Source organism: Halichoerus grypus, chromosome 2, assembly GCF_964656455.1.
Source record: "Halichoerus grypus chromosome 2, mHalGry1.hap1.1, whole genome shotgun sequence".
Classification (NCBI taxonomy): domain Eukaryota; kingdom Metazoa; phylum Chordata; class Mammalia; order Carnivora; family Phocidae; genus Halichoerus; species Halichoerus grypus.
The window spans coordinates 125685621-125699491 of record NC_135713.1 but is presented as its reverse complement, the minus strand read 5'-3'; the positions used below and the strand labels follow the sequence as shown (position 1 = coordinate 125699491).

The following is a 13871-nucleotide window of genomic DNA, read 5'->3' as shown; positions in this document are numbered from 1 at the left end:
TGGATAAATTAAAAAATAAAAAAGGCTCTAAATGTGTAACTTACATCCAATGGTTGGGAAGGTATTTTCAGCTTGGTGAGATGTGCTTTGCTACTGGGCTTCAGTTCAGTCATGCTGTTGCCATGGGATTGGCTGCTGTAGTGCTCAGAGGACAGCTTTGGTTCCATGGACTCCTGTCCATCCATGGGCCGCACATAGGCAGTGGGTTTCTGCAACATTGAACTGGACTTTGACATCAATGAAGGTGGGAAAGACTGATTTGAATGCTGCCCACTTGAAAAAGGTACACGGGAAGGAGAATCCCAGTTGGCATCAGGGTCCCGAGGTGATTTGGAACGCTGATGGTCCTTGCTATGGTGATCATTCCCATGAGACCTGGAATGACTGGAGCTTAATGAAGAAACAGCCTGGGGTTTTCCAGGGCTGGAAGAGCGTGATTTGGAGTGTTCCGACCCATGCTGGCTTTTTTTCCGATTACTGCTTCCACTACTGCTGTATGAGTCACGGTCATGCCTCTGGCCACTACTACTGGTGCCCCCACTGCCACCTGCACTGGTCCGCTGGCTACTGTGTCCACTCTGCAAGCCTGAGGACCGTTTCTGAGACTGCGAAGTACTGGGTGCAGGTCCTACTGGAGTCCATTTGCTACTCTGATGAGAGGTCCCATGTCTCTGTTCAAAGAAATTTGGGTTAGATTTTTCATCTGCTGTCGGTGGTACTGTAGGCTTGGGAATTGCAACAAGCTTTGGTATAGATCTGTCTCCTATGAAATCCTTCATTTCATCGTAGTTTCCAAGCATACTCTGAATACGACTTGATAGCTTATCTTCTTTGCTAGTCTACAAAAAAATTGTAAAATAAAACGATATAATTAGTATAACTGGAACTAAAAGATGCTTCTATAAATGGACTTTCCAAACTTCAAATGCAAAGGGGTTTTTCAAAGGGAGGCCTCGTATCTCATACCTTAAGGTTAACATCTCAAACGCAAACTCCAGATATATAATTTTTACAGTGGAAAAAATGCATCGAAAGTGAAAAACATTCATGCAAAAACACAAATACTCTATAGGATATTGAGAAGTATGTACAAAAGATTCCAGGAGGGAAAAAAATCCAAATTTCACCAATATATATATATACTGAAATAGTAGTAGAAATCTTTTGAAGAGCAGGAAAAGTAACGGGCCTTTATGTATAGTTAAGTTCTAGGTGAGCAAATTAGCCAACACTCATTATTTTGGCAATGTAGGAAAATATTTTATTCCTGGAGTTCAATGTTATAGTTAAAAGGAGAAATAAAAATTTAATGAAACATGTTATACCCAACTGACCTTTTAAAAAATTTTAATTCCTTCTGTTACTGTGACTAATTAAGTTAATAAAAGTCAACAACAAATTAAGAATGGAAAATCTACTGATAAAGTTTCAAATATTAATTCTATTAATTCTGAGCAAGAAACACTCCAAGTTTTGAAGTCAATGGTACAGACTGTAAGTTTTAAAAATCATTCTTGGATAATAAGAAAGTCCAAAATATCCACAAGCTTTAGTACTCTTTCACGTTCACAAACATGAAAGAGTGTAAGCTTACTGATTGCATTAAACAGGAAATCAAGACAGAACCACTATTTATTCTGAGGTTGGCATGAACTGATAAGACTTTAGATTATTTGAAAATCAGTCTGACCCCTATTAAACAAGAGGGGGAAATATATAGCAATTTGTAGACAACATCAAGTTCAGGAATCAAATCCAACTCATTACAATGTAATTACAAAATAAATGGTTGTATGATTTGAAGATTCTGGACCAAACTCCTGGAGTTTTTTTGAAATGCCTTTAATCCCTAATCCCAAACCCCAGGTTTCGCGTTATCATGTTACACTCATATAAATGATGTCAGTGTAACTGCCTTTAAATGAAAATCCTTAAGAACTTGTAAAAAGTGGCTTTTATGGGGCGTCTGGGTAGCTCAGTCAGTTAAGGGTCTGCCTTCAGCTCGGGTCCTGACCCTGGGTCCCGGGATCGAGCCCCGTGCTGGGCTCCCTGCTTGGTGAGGAGTCTGCTTCTCCCTCTCCCTTTCCACCCCGCTTGTGCTGTCTCTCTTTCTCTCTCTCAAATAAATAAATAAAATCTTTTAAAAAAATGGCTTTTATAGATCTCATAGCTTCTACAAACACCAAATGTTACCAGGGTAAACCTAGAATATGTTGTTATATTTATATTTCATCAGAAAAAAGTCTAACACACTCTCAATCTCACACCGTAAACCAACAATGGCCATTACTGCTGCAATACCATCATACACAGTATAAGCCTTTAAAATGTAAGAGTAGATCAAATGAGCCAAAGCCAAATCAAACATTAGAGACATTTGTGGCCACTACAGCCACATTAGTCATCAGAAGTGACATCATTCAGTGTTTTATGTAATCCCAAATCAAGTACAATGATAGTTACAAAAATAGCAATTGGCCCACTTTACTGAACATCTCTGAGAACAAGCTTTTAATCTAAATTGGATATTGTTCATTAAGCCCATAAAAAAGAAAGTCAGATAATTTAGTATAAAGCAGAAAAAGGAACCGGACTGATACTGAAGACACATTTATTCAAATACAGTAGCAGTCACTGATATTTAGTAATCTAAATATTTAGTAAACTAAGTAAGCAAATGGCAAGAAACAAGGGAGAAACAAAAGCATCTCTGAAAAAGTTGTCTTTGACATTATATTATACCCAAAAGAACGTTAAGAAACAGTAGACGATCCATACCCATTTACAAAATTTTAATTTAATTCAGAAAGGTGAAATGCCTGCCCAGGGTTAGCGGTAGAGCCTGGGATGGTAGATATCAATGTCTGAGCTAATCCAGACCACATTTTCAAGAATATGAGATAGCAACAGGGGCAAGGGAGGAGATTTGGGTTTGAGGATGACTTTAGGATGCTAATAATACTGTTTCTTGATCTGGGTACTGATTATATAAAGTTGTTCATGTTGTGAAAATTCTTTCAGCTAAAACACTTGTTTTGTATACCTTTCTGTATGTATGTTATACTCCAATGACAAGTTTACCCCAAAAATGTACATTCTTATTTAGAGGAAAGGAAAAATGTTAAATGGAATATATGACAGTAACTCTTTTCTACTATCAAAATTCAAGCTTAAACACTTGAAAAGCAAAAACGTCACACTGTTGGGGGGAAAAAAACCATCCACAGGACTACTTACAACTTTGTATGGCTCGGCAAAGAGAGGAGAGCTAGGTGGGAAGGCGTCTTCGCCCTGCTGAATTTCCTGATTCCGCCTTTCCCGTTCTTTCATACGCAGCACATTTCGGTCTTCACGGTTCATGTTGCTAAGAAGAGAAACACGATCTTTGTATCAATCACAAAAAGGAAAATCAAAATTAAAATGCTCTGTACTCATTTTGTGAGTTTAATGCTTCATTCGGAGATTCCCTTTCGATTTCCAAGTAGCAGCAGGCATTAGTGCTGAAGCTGGGTACTGGTAATGGTTTTACCAACTAATACCAATAGTGTCTGGCACAACTACTGAGATAGTAAACACTAGCCCAGAGTATTAGGATCCACCCCATTGAAACACTTAACCTTATCAATTTTTAAGTATTCAGCAAGCTAAAAGTCAGTTAAAACTTAAACATTCAGACAGATGGAAGGTCGTACTTCAGCACAAATCCTTACGATTCCTACAAGCCTTTTGCGGCCCCCTCTTCAGAAATCTAACTACTCTTTGCCTTCAGTGGCGCACAAACCCGCTCCCACCTACCACTCCCTCCCCCCGGGGTCCAGCGCTTTTCTCTACTTTGCATCTACCTTATCTTGATTTCTTTTTGTCCCAAACACAGCTTCCTTGGTGTCCATCCTTATGGCAGTTTGACCTCAGCTTTGCTGTTGCTCTAGATTCCCTAAAAAACGACATTTCTGCTCTAAATACAGTAATATTTCAATCAATACCTCAATAAATGGCAAAACCGAGGCTTTCAGTAATAGAATCTAAAATTAACTTGGGTTAGTAATAGTAGTTGAAACTGTACTGAAAAAGAAAGTCTTTTGGAATGGAGGAGAAAATGAGGGTGTCATTTCTATAAACATTACAGCATATGGTATTTTCACTAAGAACAAACTAAAGAAGATAGTTTGTTTATAGCGGCAGGGACTTATGGTTAAATAGATAATAATGAAAAAGGTTGTCGAACCCTGGGATAAGGGATTACCAGGGACTCTGCAACATTCTTCCCTGGAGTTAGAGTAAACCATCTATCTTGGTTTTGTCTGGGGGGAAGAGGGGCCAGGGACGCAGGGAGCCCTGTTGGAGACTGAAGGAAAAAACCAGGTTATACTTGTAGAGCATTTCTAGCCTTATGATTCATAAATCAAATCTAGTCGGAAAATTAAAGTAAATCAAGATTGGAAAGAAATTTTAACTGTAAAATCACAATGGACAGCAGGGGCGCTTGGCTGGCTCAGTCAGGTAGGCGTCTGCCTTCGGCTCAGGTCCCGATCTCAGGGTCCTGGGACTGAGGCCTGTGTAAGGCTCCCTGCTCAGTGCGGAGTCTGCTTCTCCCTCTCCTTCTGCCCCTCCTCACTCCCCCCTCCAACCCTGCTCGTGCACTCTCTCTTTCTTAAATAAATAAAATCTTAAAAAAAAAAAAAGAATGGACAGCAAAACCAATATACTCTTGAGGATTCTTAGGTGGTTAGACCAGTGCAAGTAAACATTCAAAAGTAAAAATGTACTATCAAAGCAATTAATATTTAAAAAATATTCTAAGTGTTCCAAATGAATATTCAGCTTTTTCTATTTGTATAATATTCTAATAAACTTAGACAAGAATATAAGCTATTTTGAGGTATTGAAATAGTATGTGCTTTCTTTGGTCTCCCTGGTACTTAGCACCATACAGAAGCACAAAAAGTATTTGATTCTTTCGGGGTGCCTGGGTGGCTCAGTCGGTTGAGCATCCAAGCTCAGGTACATGAATCCGGCCCCACTTGTGCTTGGGACTCTCTCTCTGCCCCTCCCTCCCATTCCCATCCCCACTTGCTCGCTCGCTCTCTCACTAAAATAAATAAATAAATCTTTTAAAAAAAGTTTTTGATTCCTTCTTTAATAAATACTAGAAAATATCTATACTTTGGTATTCAGAGAGTGAAACCAAAGAACGTATATTATCCTCCAGTACACTTGAACCAACTAGTAAGTGTGTATCACTAACAATCAGGTTTCAGATAGACCTCTGCAACTATGGTGCAACTGCATATGAACTTATTTGTATCCTAAGAGTCTAAGGGGCATATTAAATACTAATTTCCTTGCATTTCCTAAATTCAATTCCTTAAAAAAAGAAATGCCTTCCTTAAACTATGATTTAATTAAAGTGCTAAAATAATGCAAGAAACACTTGTACAGGGCGCCTGGGTAGCTCAGTCGCTAAGCGTCTGCCTTCGGCTCAGATCATGATCCCAGGGTCCTGGGATTGAGCCCTGCATCCGGCTCCCTTCTCAGTGGGAAGCCTGCTTCTCCCTTTCCCACTCCCCTTGATTATGTTTCCTCTCTCGCTGTGCCTTTCTCTGTCAAATAAATAAAATCTTTACAGAAAAAAAAGAAACACTTGTACATTTATTGTAGAAATAGATCTGATTCCCACAATAAAATTCCTCCTATAATCCAATAAAAAAGTGTTCTCTTTTCTTAAACAATGAAAGTCATCTGACTGAATATTCCTTTTAACAAGACTGCCAAGAAGCAGAACAAAATTAAATGACTGCTTATAAGAACCAATATCCCAGTTGTAGCTCTTATTCTCTAATTTTTTTCTGATCTGCCTTATTTTCACATCTAATTTATCAGATCCACATTTTTCTCCCATGTCTTTAAACATTAGTATCTGCCTAAGATAAAGTTTCCCACAAAGCAATAATTCCAGTAATCAATGTGAGCTCCCCTAAAATTAACATGAAATTTAAATGAGTCAGTTTGAGGTATATCTTTGTTGTATAGGCAAACCTATTTCATAGCATTTCCCTCAGGACATCTGCAACTACTATACTGAAGAAGAATTCGGTTAAAATTAGCTAATTGCTACAACAAAACAAAATCTGTGGGACTACCAGAAAAATAATTTTTAAAAGAATATTAGCAAGTAGAAAGGAGAGTTCTCCACCTACTTAAGGTAAATTGTTTTAAGTGCCCATCAAGTACTTACATTAAGTTGATACATTTATTACAAACAACATTCTATGGTGTAGCATAATGGTGTAGCAATTTCATTGCTACAAAATGGAGCAAATGAGTAAATATACTGAGATTTTTGAGGATCCAAGCATGTTACTATGAGAGATGAGGGATACAAATATACAAAGGAATAGGGAGAAAAATAACTTTTGGGGATTAGGAGCTAGAAATAGTACTATGAACACATGCTTGTATTTTAAAAAATCTCTATCAATCTACCGATCGAGAGAAACAGTCTCCATTTCTGTACACTGAAAGAGTCTAGGAGCAGGAACACACCAGAAAAAAGAAGCACGCTCAGCACCCAAATTCTGATTTTTTTTTAAAAAGATTTTATTTATTTATTTGACAGAGAGAGACAGAGAGAGAGGGAACACAAGCAGGGGGAGTGGGAGAGGGAGAAGCAGGCTTCCCACTGATCTGGGAGCCTGATGCGGGACTCGATCCCAGGTCCCTGGGATCATGACCTGAGCCGAAGGCAGACGCTTAATGACTGAGCCACCCAGGTGCCCCCCAAATTCTGATTTCTAATATCATTTCCTACTAAAATGGAATAGGACTTCTTGGAAAAAATAGTTCATTCCAAGGCTGCAGCAGAGGAAGTCCAAAGAGATCTTAAAACATCTTGTTTCAACAGCAAGAAAAGTCACAAAAACAGATGGAGACATCAAAAGGGCACGGGAACCAGCCTGAAGGTGCTCTCACCAGTCAGATTTAGAAACATGAGCATCAAAATAAAGACAAGAATGGAATATAACTAAATGAGCAAAAAAAGAATCCCTGGGGGGCGTGTGGCTAGCTCAGTCAGTAGAGCGTGCTACTCTTGATATTGGGGTCATGAGTTTTCAAGCACCATGCTGGGCATGAAGCCTAGTTAAAAAACAAAAAACAGGGGTGCCTGGGTGGTTCAGTCGGTTAAGCAGCTGCCTTCGGGTCAGGTCAAGATCCTAGCATCCTGGGATTGAGCCCAGCATGGAGCTCCCTGCTCAGCAGGGAGTCTGCTTCTCCCTCCCCTGCTCTTGTGCTCTGGCTTGTGCACACGCACTCTCTCTCACGCTCTCTCTCCTTCTCAAATAAATAAAATCTTAAAAAACAAACAAAAACCCCCCCAAAAAACACAAATCCCTGAGTCCAGAGTGATAATAGCAAAAAAATAAAATGAAGAGAAATAAAGCAGGGAGTAAATGCCCTTCTTTAGAGAAGAATGTCAACTAATAAATGCAGAAGAAATAAAAGAATTAGAAAATCACTTTTTTTGTGACCATTAAAGTAATAATTGAGGCCAGAATCATCAATGGGAAAAAAAAAAACCAGCAATAAACGCCAAAACCACTGGGCAAAAAGTTGGGGGGGAATGGAATCTTCAGTATCATCCCACAGACTATTAGAAAAAAATCTTTAAAATAGAGAAGTACAGTAAACAATACCCTTAATCAAGCAATCAGACTTAACATTATCAATAATGGGATAAAATGACATCATGTGCCTTCTAATGCGATACACTAAAGATGTATCACCACCTAGGTATTCTTTCCACTAAAAATTTAACCTGAATCTAATCAGGAACAAGCAGACAAAGCTTAAGTCTGCAAAATTGGCCTGGACTCTTCAAAAATGCCTGTATCATGAAAACAAACAAAAAAGAGGCTAGGGATTTCTTCTATATTCTTATATATTCAAGGAGAGACAACAACTAAAGGCAATGCATGATACACATACTGTATCTAAGGAGGAAAAACTGTTTGTGAAGGGCATTATAGCGAAATTTTGGGACACCTGAATATGAACGGTATTTCAGATAATCATATCAATGCTTAGTTTTTGAACTATGATAATTGTATCTGGTTATATAAGAGAATGTTCTGGGTTCTCAGGATGTACAAAACATACATGGGTGAAATGTCATCATCAGATCTGCAACTCTCAAATGGTTCAGCATCCATCTGAATATAGATCTAGTATGTGCAGACAGTGAGTGATAAAAAGAGAGAGAGGAAGAGTGTGTGTGTGTGCTTGCATGCAGGGAGGGTGGGGGGCAGGAAGGAGGGAGAGGACAAACAGACAAGAATAATGGAGCAGCAGCAACAATTACAATAAAAATATTGACAAGTGGTATATCCAGGTGAAAGGAATATAGACATACACTATATTATAGGTTTGAAATTTTTTTAAATAAAAGACAGAAAGGGTGAGAAAGTTTATATAGTAGAGCACTATGGGTACTTTCTAGCATTTTTCAGCCTTGGGATTTACTATCAGATAAACTGTCTCTTCTCAGGGCTTAAAGTATTTCTCTCATGTCTAACATGTGCCCCTTCCTATCTCCATGTTCAAACTGATCATCCAATTCTCAACTCCTCCTCTACGTCACTGTTTATTACACTTGAGAAAGTGTAATACTATTCTTGGCTAGCAAGGGACACCATCAACATGCCAAGCTTCAGTTTCCCTAAAGTAAAGAGGCCTGCCAAATTTATCTAAGGCAAGATTTAATATTTATTAAGTCTATTTATTAACTTAATAAATGTGCAATAAGCATCTATCATATACTTAGCACTGGAGAGAGAACAAGAAGAATTTGTCCTAGTAGATACTAATATTTACTATAAAATCATCATCATTATCAAAATAGCATGATAGTGCACAGAAATCAACAAAATGATCTGAAAAATAGAAGCCAGAAAAAAACTCAAAGATACACGGGATTTTAACAGGTAAAAAATCAAATTCAATGAGAAAAGAATGTCTTATTTAAAATGTTCTAGGGGTGGGCACCTGGCTGGCTCAGTTGGTTAAGTGTCTGCCTTCGGCTCAGGTCACGATCCCAGGGTTCTGGGATCGAGTTCCGCACCAGGCTCCCTGTTCAGTGGGGAGTCTGCTTCTCCCTCTCCCACTCCCCCCTGCTTGTGATCTCTCTCTCTCTCTCAAATAAATAAATAAAATCTTCTAAAAAATGTTCTAGGGGTGCCTGGCTGGCTCAGTCGGTGGAGCATGCAACTCTCGATCTCAGGGTTTTGAGTTGGAGCCCCACAGTGGATACAGAGATTACTTAAAAAAAATAAAAATAATTTGAAAACAAATAAAATGTTCTATTTAATAACAACAGTAAGAGCCAAGTATTTTTCGAAAATGACATAGTCATTGGGGCGCCTGGGTGGCTCAGTCGGTTAAGCGTCTGCCTTCAGCTCAAGTCATGATCCTGGAGTCCCAGGATCAAGCCCCGCATTGGGATCCATGCCCAGCAAGGAGTCTGCTTCTCCCTCTGCCCCTCACCCTGCTTGTGTGCTCGCGTGCTCTCTCTCAAATAAATAAATAAAATCTCTAAAATGACATACTCATTAAAATGGTGAAGTGATATTTCAAACTCAGGAAAAAAAAAAAAGGGAGGCACCTGGGTGGCTCAGTCGTTAGGCGTCTGCCTTCAGCTCAGGTCATGATCCCAGGGTCCTGGGATTGAGCCCCAAATCGGGCTCCCTGCTCAGCGGGCAGCCTGCTTCTCCCTCTCCCACTCCCCCTGCTTGTGTTCCCTCTCTCTCTGTCTCTAATAAATAAATAAATAAAATCTTAAAAAAAAAAAAAAATATAAAAACCCTTCAACCCAGCAGCCTCATAAGCTTATGGCTTATACTGCCATTACCTACAAAGATGTTTACTGAAGCACTGTTAGTGGTAAAACAACTGAAAATAATTAGAAGAGAAAAATAGTTAACAGTTAAACAAACCACAGTATATTAAAACAAATGAGGTATATCTTTGCCAATGAACTTGGAAGAATTTCCATAACTGCTGTTATATGAGAATAAGGAGATGCAACACAACATATATAATATGACTGAGATCACTTCATTATTTCTTTAGGGTAAATTCAGAAGTAGAATTGTTAGGTGCTGGGGCGCCTGGGTGGCTCAGTCATTGAGTGTCTGCCTTCAGCTCAGGTCATGCATGATCCCACGGTCCTGGGATCGAGCCCTGCATCAGGCTCCCTGCTCGGCGGGGAACTTGCTTCTCCCTCTTGCACTCCCCCTGCTTGTGTTCCCTCTCTTGCTATGTCTGTCTCTGTCAAATAAATAAATAAAATCTTTAAAAAAAAAAAAAAAAAGAATTGTTAGGTGCTGAGCATACAGATAAAAATTAGATACAACTAACTCAACTAACATCAGAATGTGACAACTAACAATCTCACAAGCTAAACACCAGAAAACTGAAATGTGAATACGCAGTTTTCATACACAAGAAATAGGAGGTCTCCCTATTTAGCTGTATCTTCTTTCTTGGCCCTCAGTAAATGTTTTGGCTGTTCCTATAAATGTGAATAAGGAGTATTCTTCCACCTACGCATTTTTCAAAAGAGATAAACATTAATGGTTTTGTTTTTCCAACTATAAAAGTAATACTCTTTCTCAAAAACTCTAATATGGTTAATATAAAGTAGAAATTAAAGGTCACCAATAATTTCACTCCCTTGAAATAAACAATAGTGTGAGGAGTCATATATAGTCATATACATGCAAAAATTATTACACATATAATTCTTTTTTTTTTTTTTTTTTAAAGATTTTATTCATTTATTTGACAGAGAGATAGAAGAGCACAAGCAGAGGGAGTGGCAGAGGGAGAGGGAGAAGCAGGCTCTGCACTGAGCAGGGAACCCGATGCGGGACTCGATCCCAGGACCCTGAGATCATGACCTGAGCCGAAGGCAGACACTTAACCATCTGAGCCACCCAGGCGCCCTACACATATAATTCTTATTTAAGAATAAGTTTAATAAACAATGAACTTAATTCCACATTAAGACATAGAATTTTCATTCTTTTAGTGACTGTATAGTATTCATTTAACCAGAAAACACCTGGTAGATAACTGGGTTATGTCCAGAATTTAGTATTACAAACATTACAGAACGTTTGTATATGAAACTATTTTAGTTTCAGATTAATTTCTAGATGTGGAATTGCGGAGTCAAAGGGTACATGCTGTACCCTTTTAATGTACATCACTAGATTGCTTTCCAAAAAGACTGTATCAATGGACAATCCCACCAACAAAATACAAGACTGTGCACTTTAATCATGACATTTTCAATCCTAGGCATTTGGAGTCTTTTTAAATTGTGCCACCAATCCAAGAGGGCAAAAACCCAATTTCATTTACTCAACAAATATATGAGCCTATCTACTATCGCTAGGCACTGTGCTAGGAGCTAGGGATAAAATGAAGAATCACACACAGATAGTCCCTCACAGTCAACTGCATTCTACTGAATTTCCTGATAGTTAGATTGCACCTATTTTGTGTGTTACTTAGCCATTTATAGTTCTTCTTCTGTGAACTGCATATTCACACCTTTTGGCTATTTTCAAAAAATTAAAATTAAAAAAATAACAACTGTTGGTAAGAATGTTGATAAATCAGAACCCTGTGCATTGCTGGTGGGAATGTAAAATGGTGCAGCTGCAGTGGAAAAGAGTCTGGGGGTTACTCAAAAAGTATACCACAGAATTTCATGTGATCCAGCAATTACACTCCTAAGTCTATACCCAAAAGAACTGAAAGCAGGAACTCAGATATTTGTACACCCATGTTCACAGCAGCACTATCCACAACAATCACTAGGTAGAAGTAACTCTAGTGCCCATCAAAAGATGAATGGATAAACAAAATGTGGCACATACATACAATGGAACATTATTCAGCCTTTAAAAAGGACATTCTGACATGCTACAACATGGATGAACCTTGAGGATATTACACAAAGTGAAATGACCCAGTCAGAAAAAGACAAATACTATAGGATTCCACTTACATGAGGTTCAAAGAAAAGGCAAATTCAGAGAGAAAGTAAAATTGTGGTTGCCAGGAGCTGGGGATAAGGAGGAATGGGGAATTAGGTTTAATGGGCTTAGAGATTCTGTTTGGGATGATGAAAAAAATTCTGTAAATAGACAGTGTTGATGGTTGCACAACACTGTGAATGTACTTAATGCCATTGAGTTATACACTTAAAATGATTAAAATAATAAATTTTGTGTTACATCTTTTACAATAAAAGTTACAGTAAGCACACAGTAAAGTTTTAATGTGCATTCCCAATGAACCAGAAATTTATCTTCTGTAATCTTTTAATAAACACATGTATTAGTTTATAGCATTTTAAATTTTTTTTTTTTTTAAATAGGCTCCACGCTCACGACCCTGAGATTAAGACCTGAGCTGAGATCAGGAGTCGGACACTTAACCAACTAAGCCACCCAGGCACCCTTTAAATTTTTTTATTTTAAAAAGTTTAAAAAGTAAAATGTGACCTTTAACTTGCTTCTTACAAGTGGTGTTCAGAACCTATTATGACGGTTTTTTTCAATTATTGTCTTAGAACAACTATACTGCTGATAAACAGAGCCCTTCCACTACCAGATTATCAAATGATTTAAACTCCAAAAGTCTAAATGAGACTTCAGCTAAGATCACAATGAATCTGAAGAGGTTAATTCCTAAAAGGTGGGGAAACAAAGATTGTACACCTGGAGATCAAAGCCACTAGTAACAAAACATCAGGTCCCAAAACTATTTTGCAGAGAAAGACCTCCGCCCCAACATCAGTCATGAGACTTCCACAGCCTTTAGGTTTAAAATACTGTCATGAAACACATGGAAGTAAAGATAATTCTATACTACTTGTGCTTTCTTCATCGTATCTTTATATATTATCTGAATTTCTCATAATCATTCTTCATAACTCACTCTCAACTAGGCCCTCAAAGCTTCCCAAAATTTTACTATCTTTTGCAGATGGATGCTCTTTCCTATTCCTCACAAATATTTTCATGGAGTCCTAGGACTCTCTCTCCTAACTTGCACTCCACAAATGACCTTGTCTTACTGGACAAAGACTAAAAATAGAATACTAAAGATGAGAGAGAGGGGTGCCTAGGTGGCGCAGTTGGTTAAGTGTCAGACTCATGTCAGGCTCAGGTCATGATCTCATGAGTTTGTATGGGTTTGTGGGATGGAGCCCAGGATCAGGTTCCGCACTGAGGGTGGAGCCTGCTCGAGATTCTCTCTCTCCCTCTCCATCTGCCCCTCCCCACTTACCCCTCCCTCTCTCTCAAAAAAAAAAAAAAGATAAGAGAGAAATCTTCTTATCAATCATCAACTTTCCTCGAACTACCAGTATCTGCATCCATTCTCTTCTTTCCTCTGGTTAAAAAACAGAACTTATCTCTCCCCTGTGAAAGAACAAGTATGCCCATTTTGCTATCTTCTCCTAGACCTTTAACAATTACTGACTTCTCCCTAGCAACTTCAACTTCTCCCTCTCTCATGAATCCTTTCCAGTAGCATTCAAACATATTCTTCTCAAAAAAAAAAAAAAAGCATATTCTTCTTTAAAAAAATAAAAAGACTTCCCCAACCCTCTATCTCTCCTCCAGATATCACTCTATCTCTTCTCTGTTCTCGTTCATGACCAAGCTTCTCAAAAGGACTCTTGGTGATTCTCTACTTCCCTGCTCAGTGGGGAGTCTGCTTCTCACTCTGCCCCCTCCCCCATTCATGCTCTTTCTTTCTCAATTAAATAAATAATTTTTTTTTTTTTAAATCCGATTTAA

At 38.4% G+C, this 13871-nt stretch overlaps 1 protein-coding gene across 3 annotated transcripts in view; it reads right to left on the bottom strand.

The window, feature by feature from the left end:
- Positions 1 to 13871, bottom strand: part of AFF4 (ALF transcription elongation factor 4) — an 88516-nt gene that overhangs the window by 59465 nt on the left and 15180 nt on the right. For 2 of the 3 annotated variants that reach the window (XM_078067519.1, XM_078067521.1), the window contains exons 2-3: positions 3238 to 3364; positions 45 to 839 (exon numbers count right to left, since the gene is read on the bottom strand). In XM_078067519.1, coding sequence (XP_077923645.1) covers positions 45 to 839; positions 3238 to 3360 — 918 coding nt within the window. In that variant the 5' untranslated portion in view covers positions 3361 to 3364. Of the gene's footprint in view, positions 1 to 44; positions 840 to 3237; positions 3365 to 3842; positions 3935 to 13871 lie in introns of all 3 variants that reach the window. The other variant, XM_078067520.1, reaches the window with a different exon arrangement.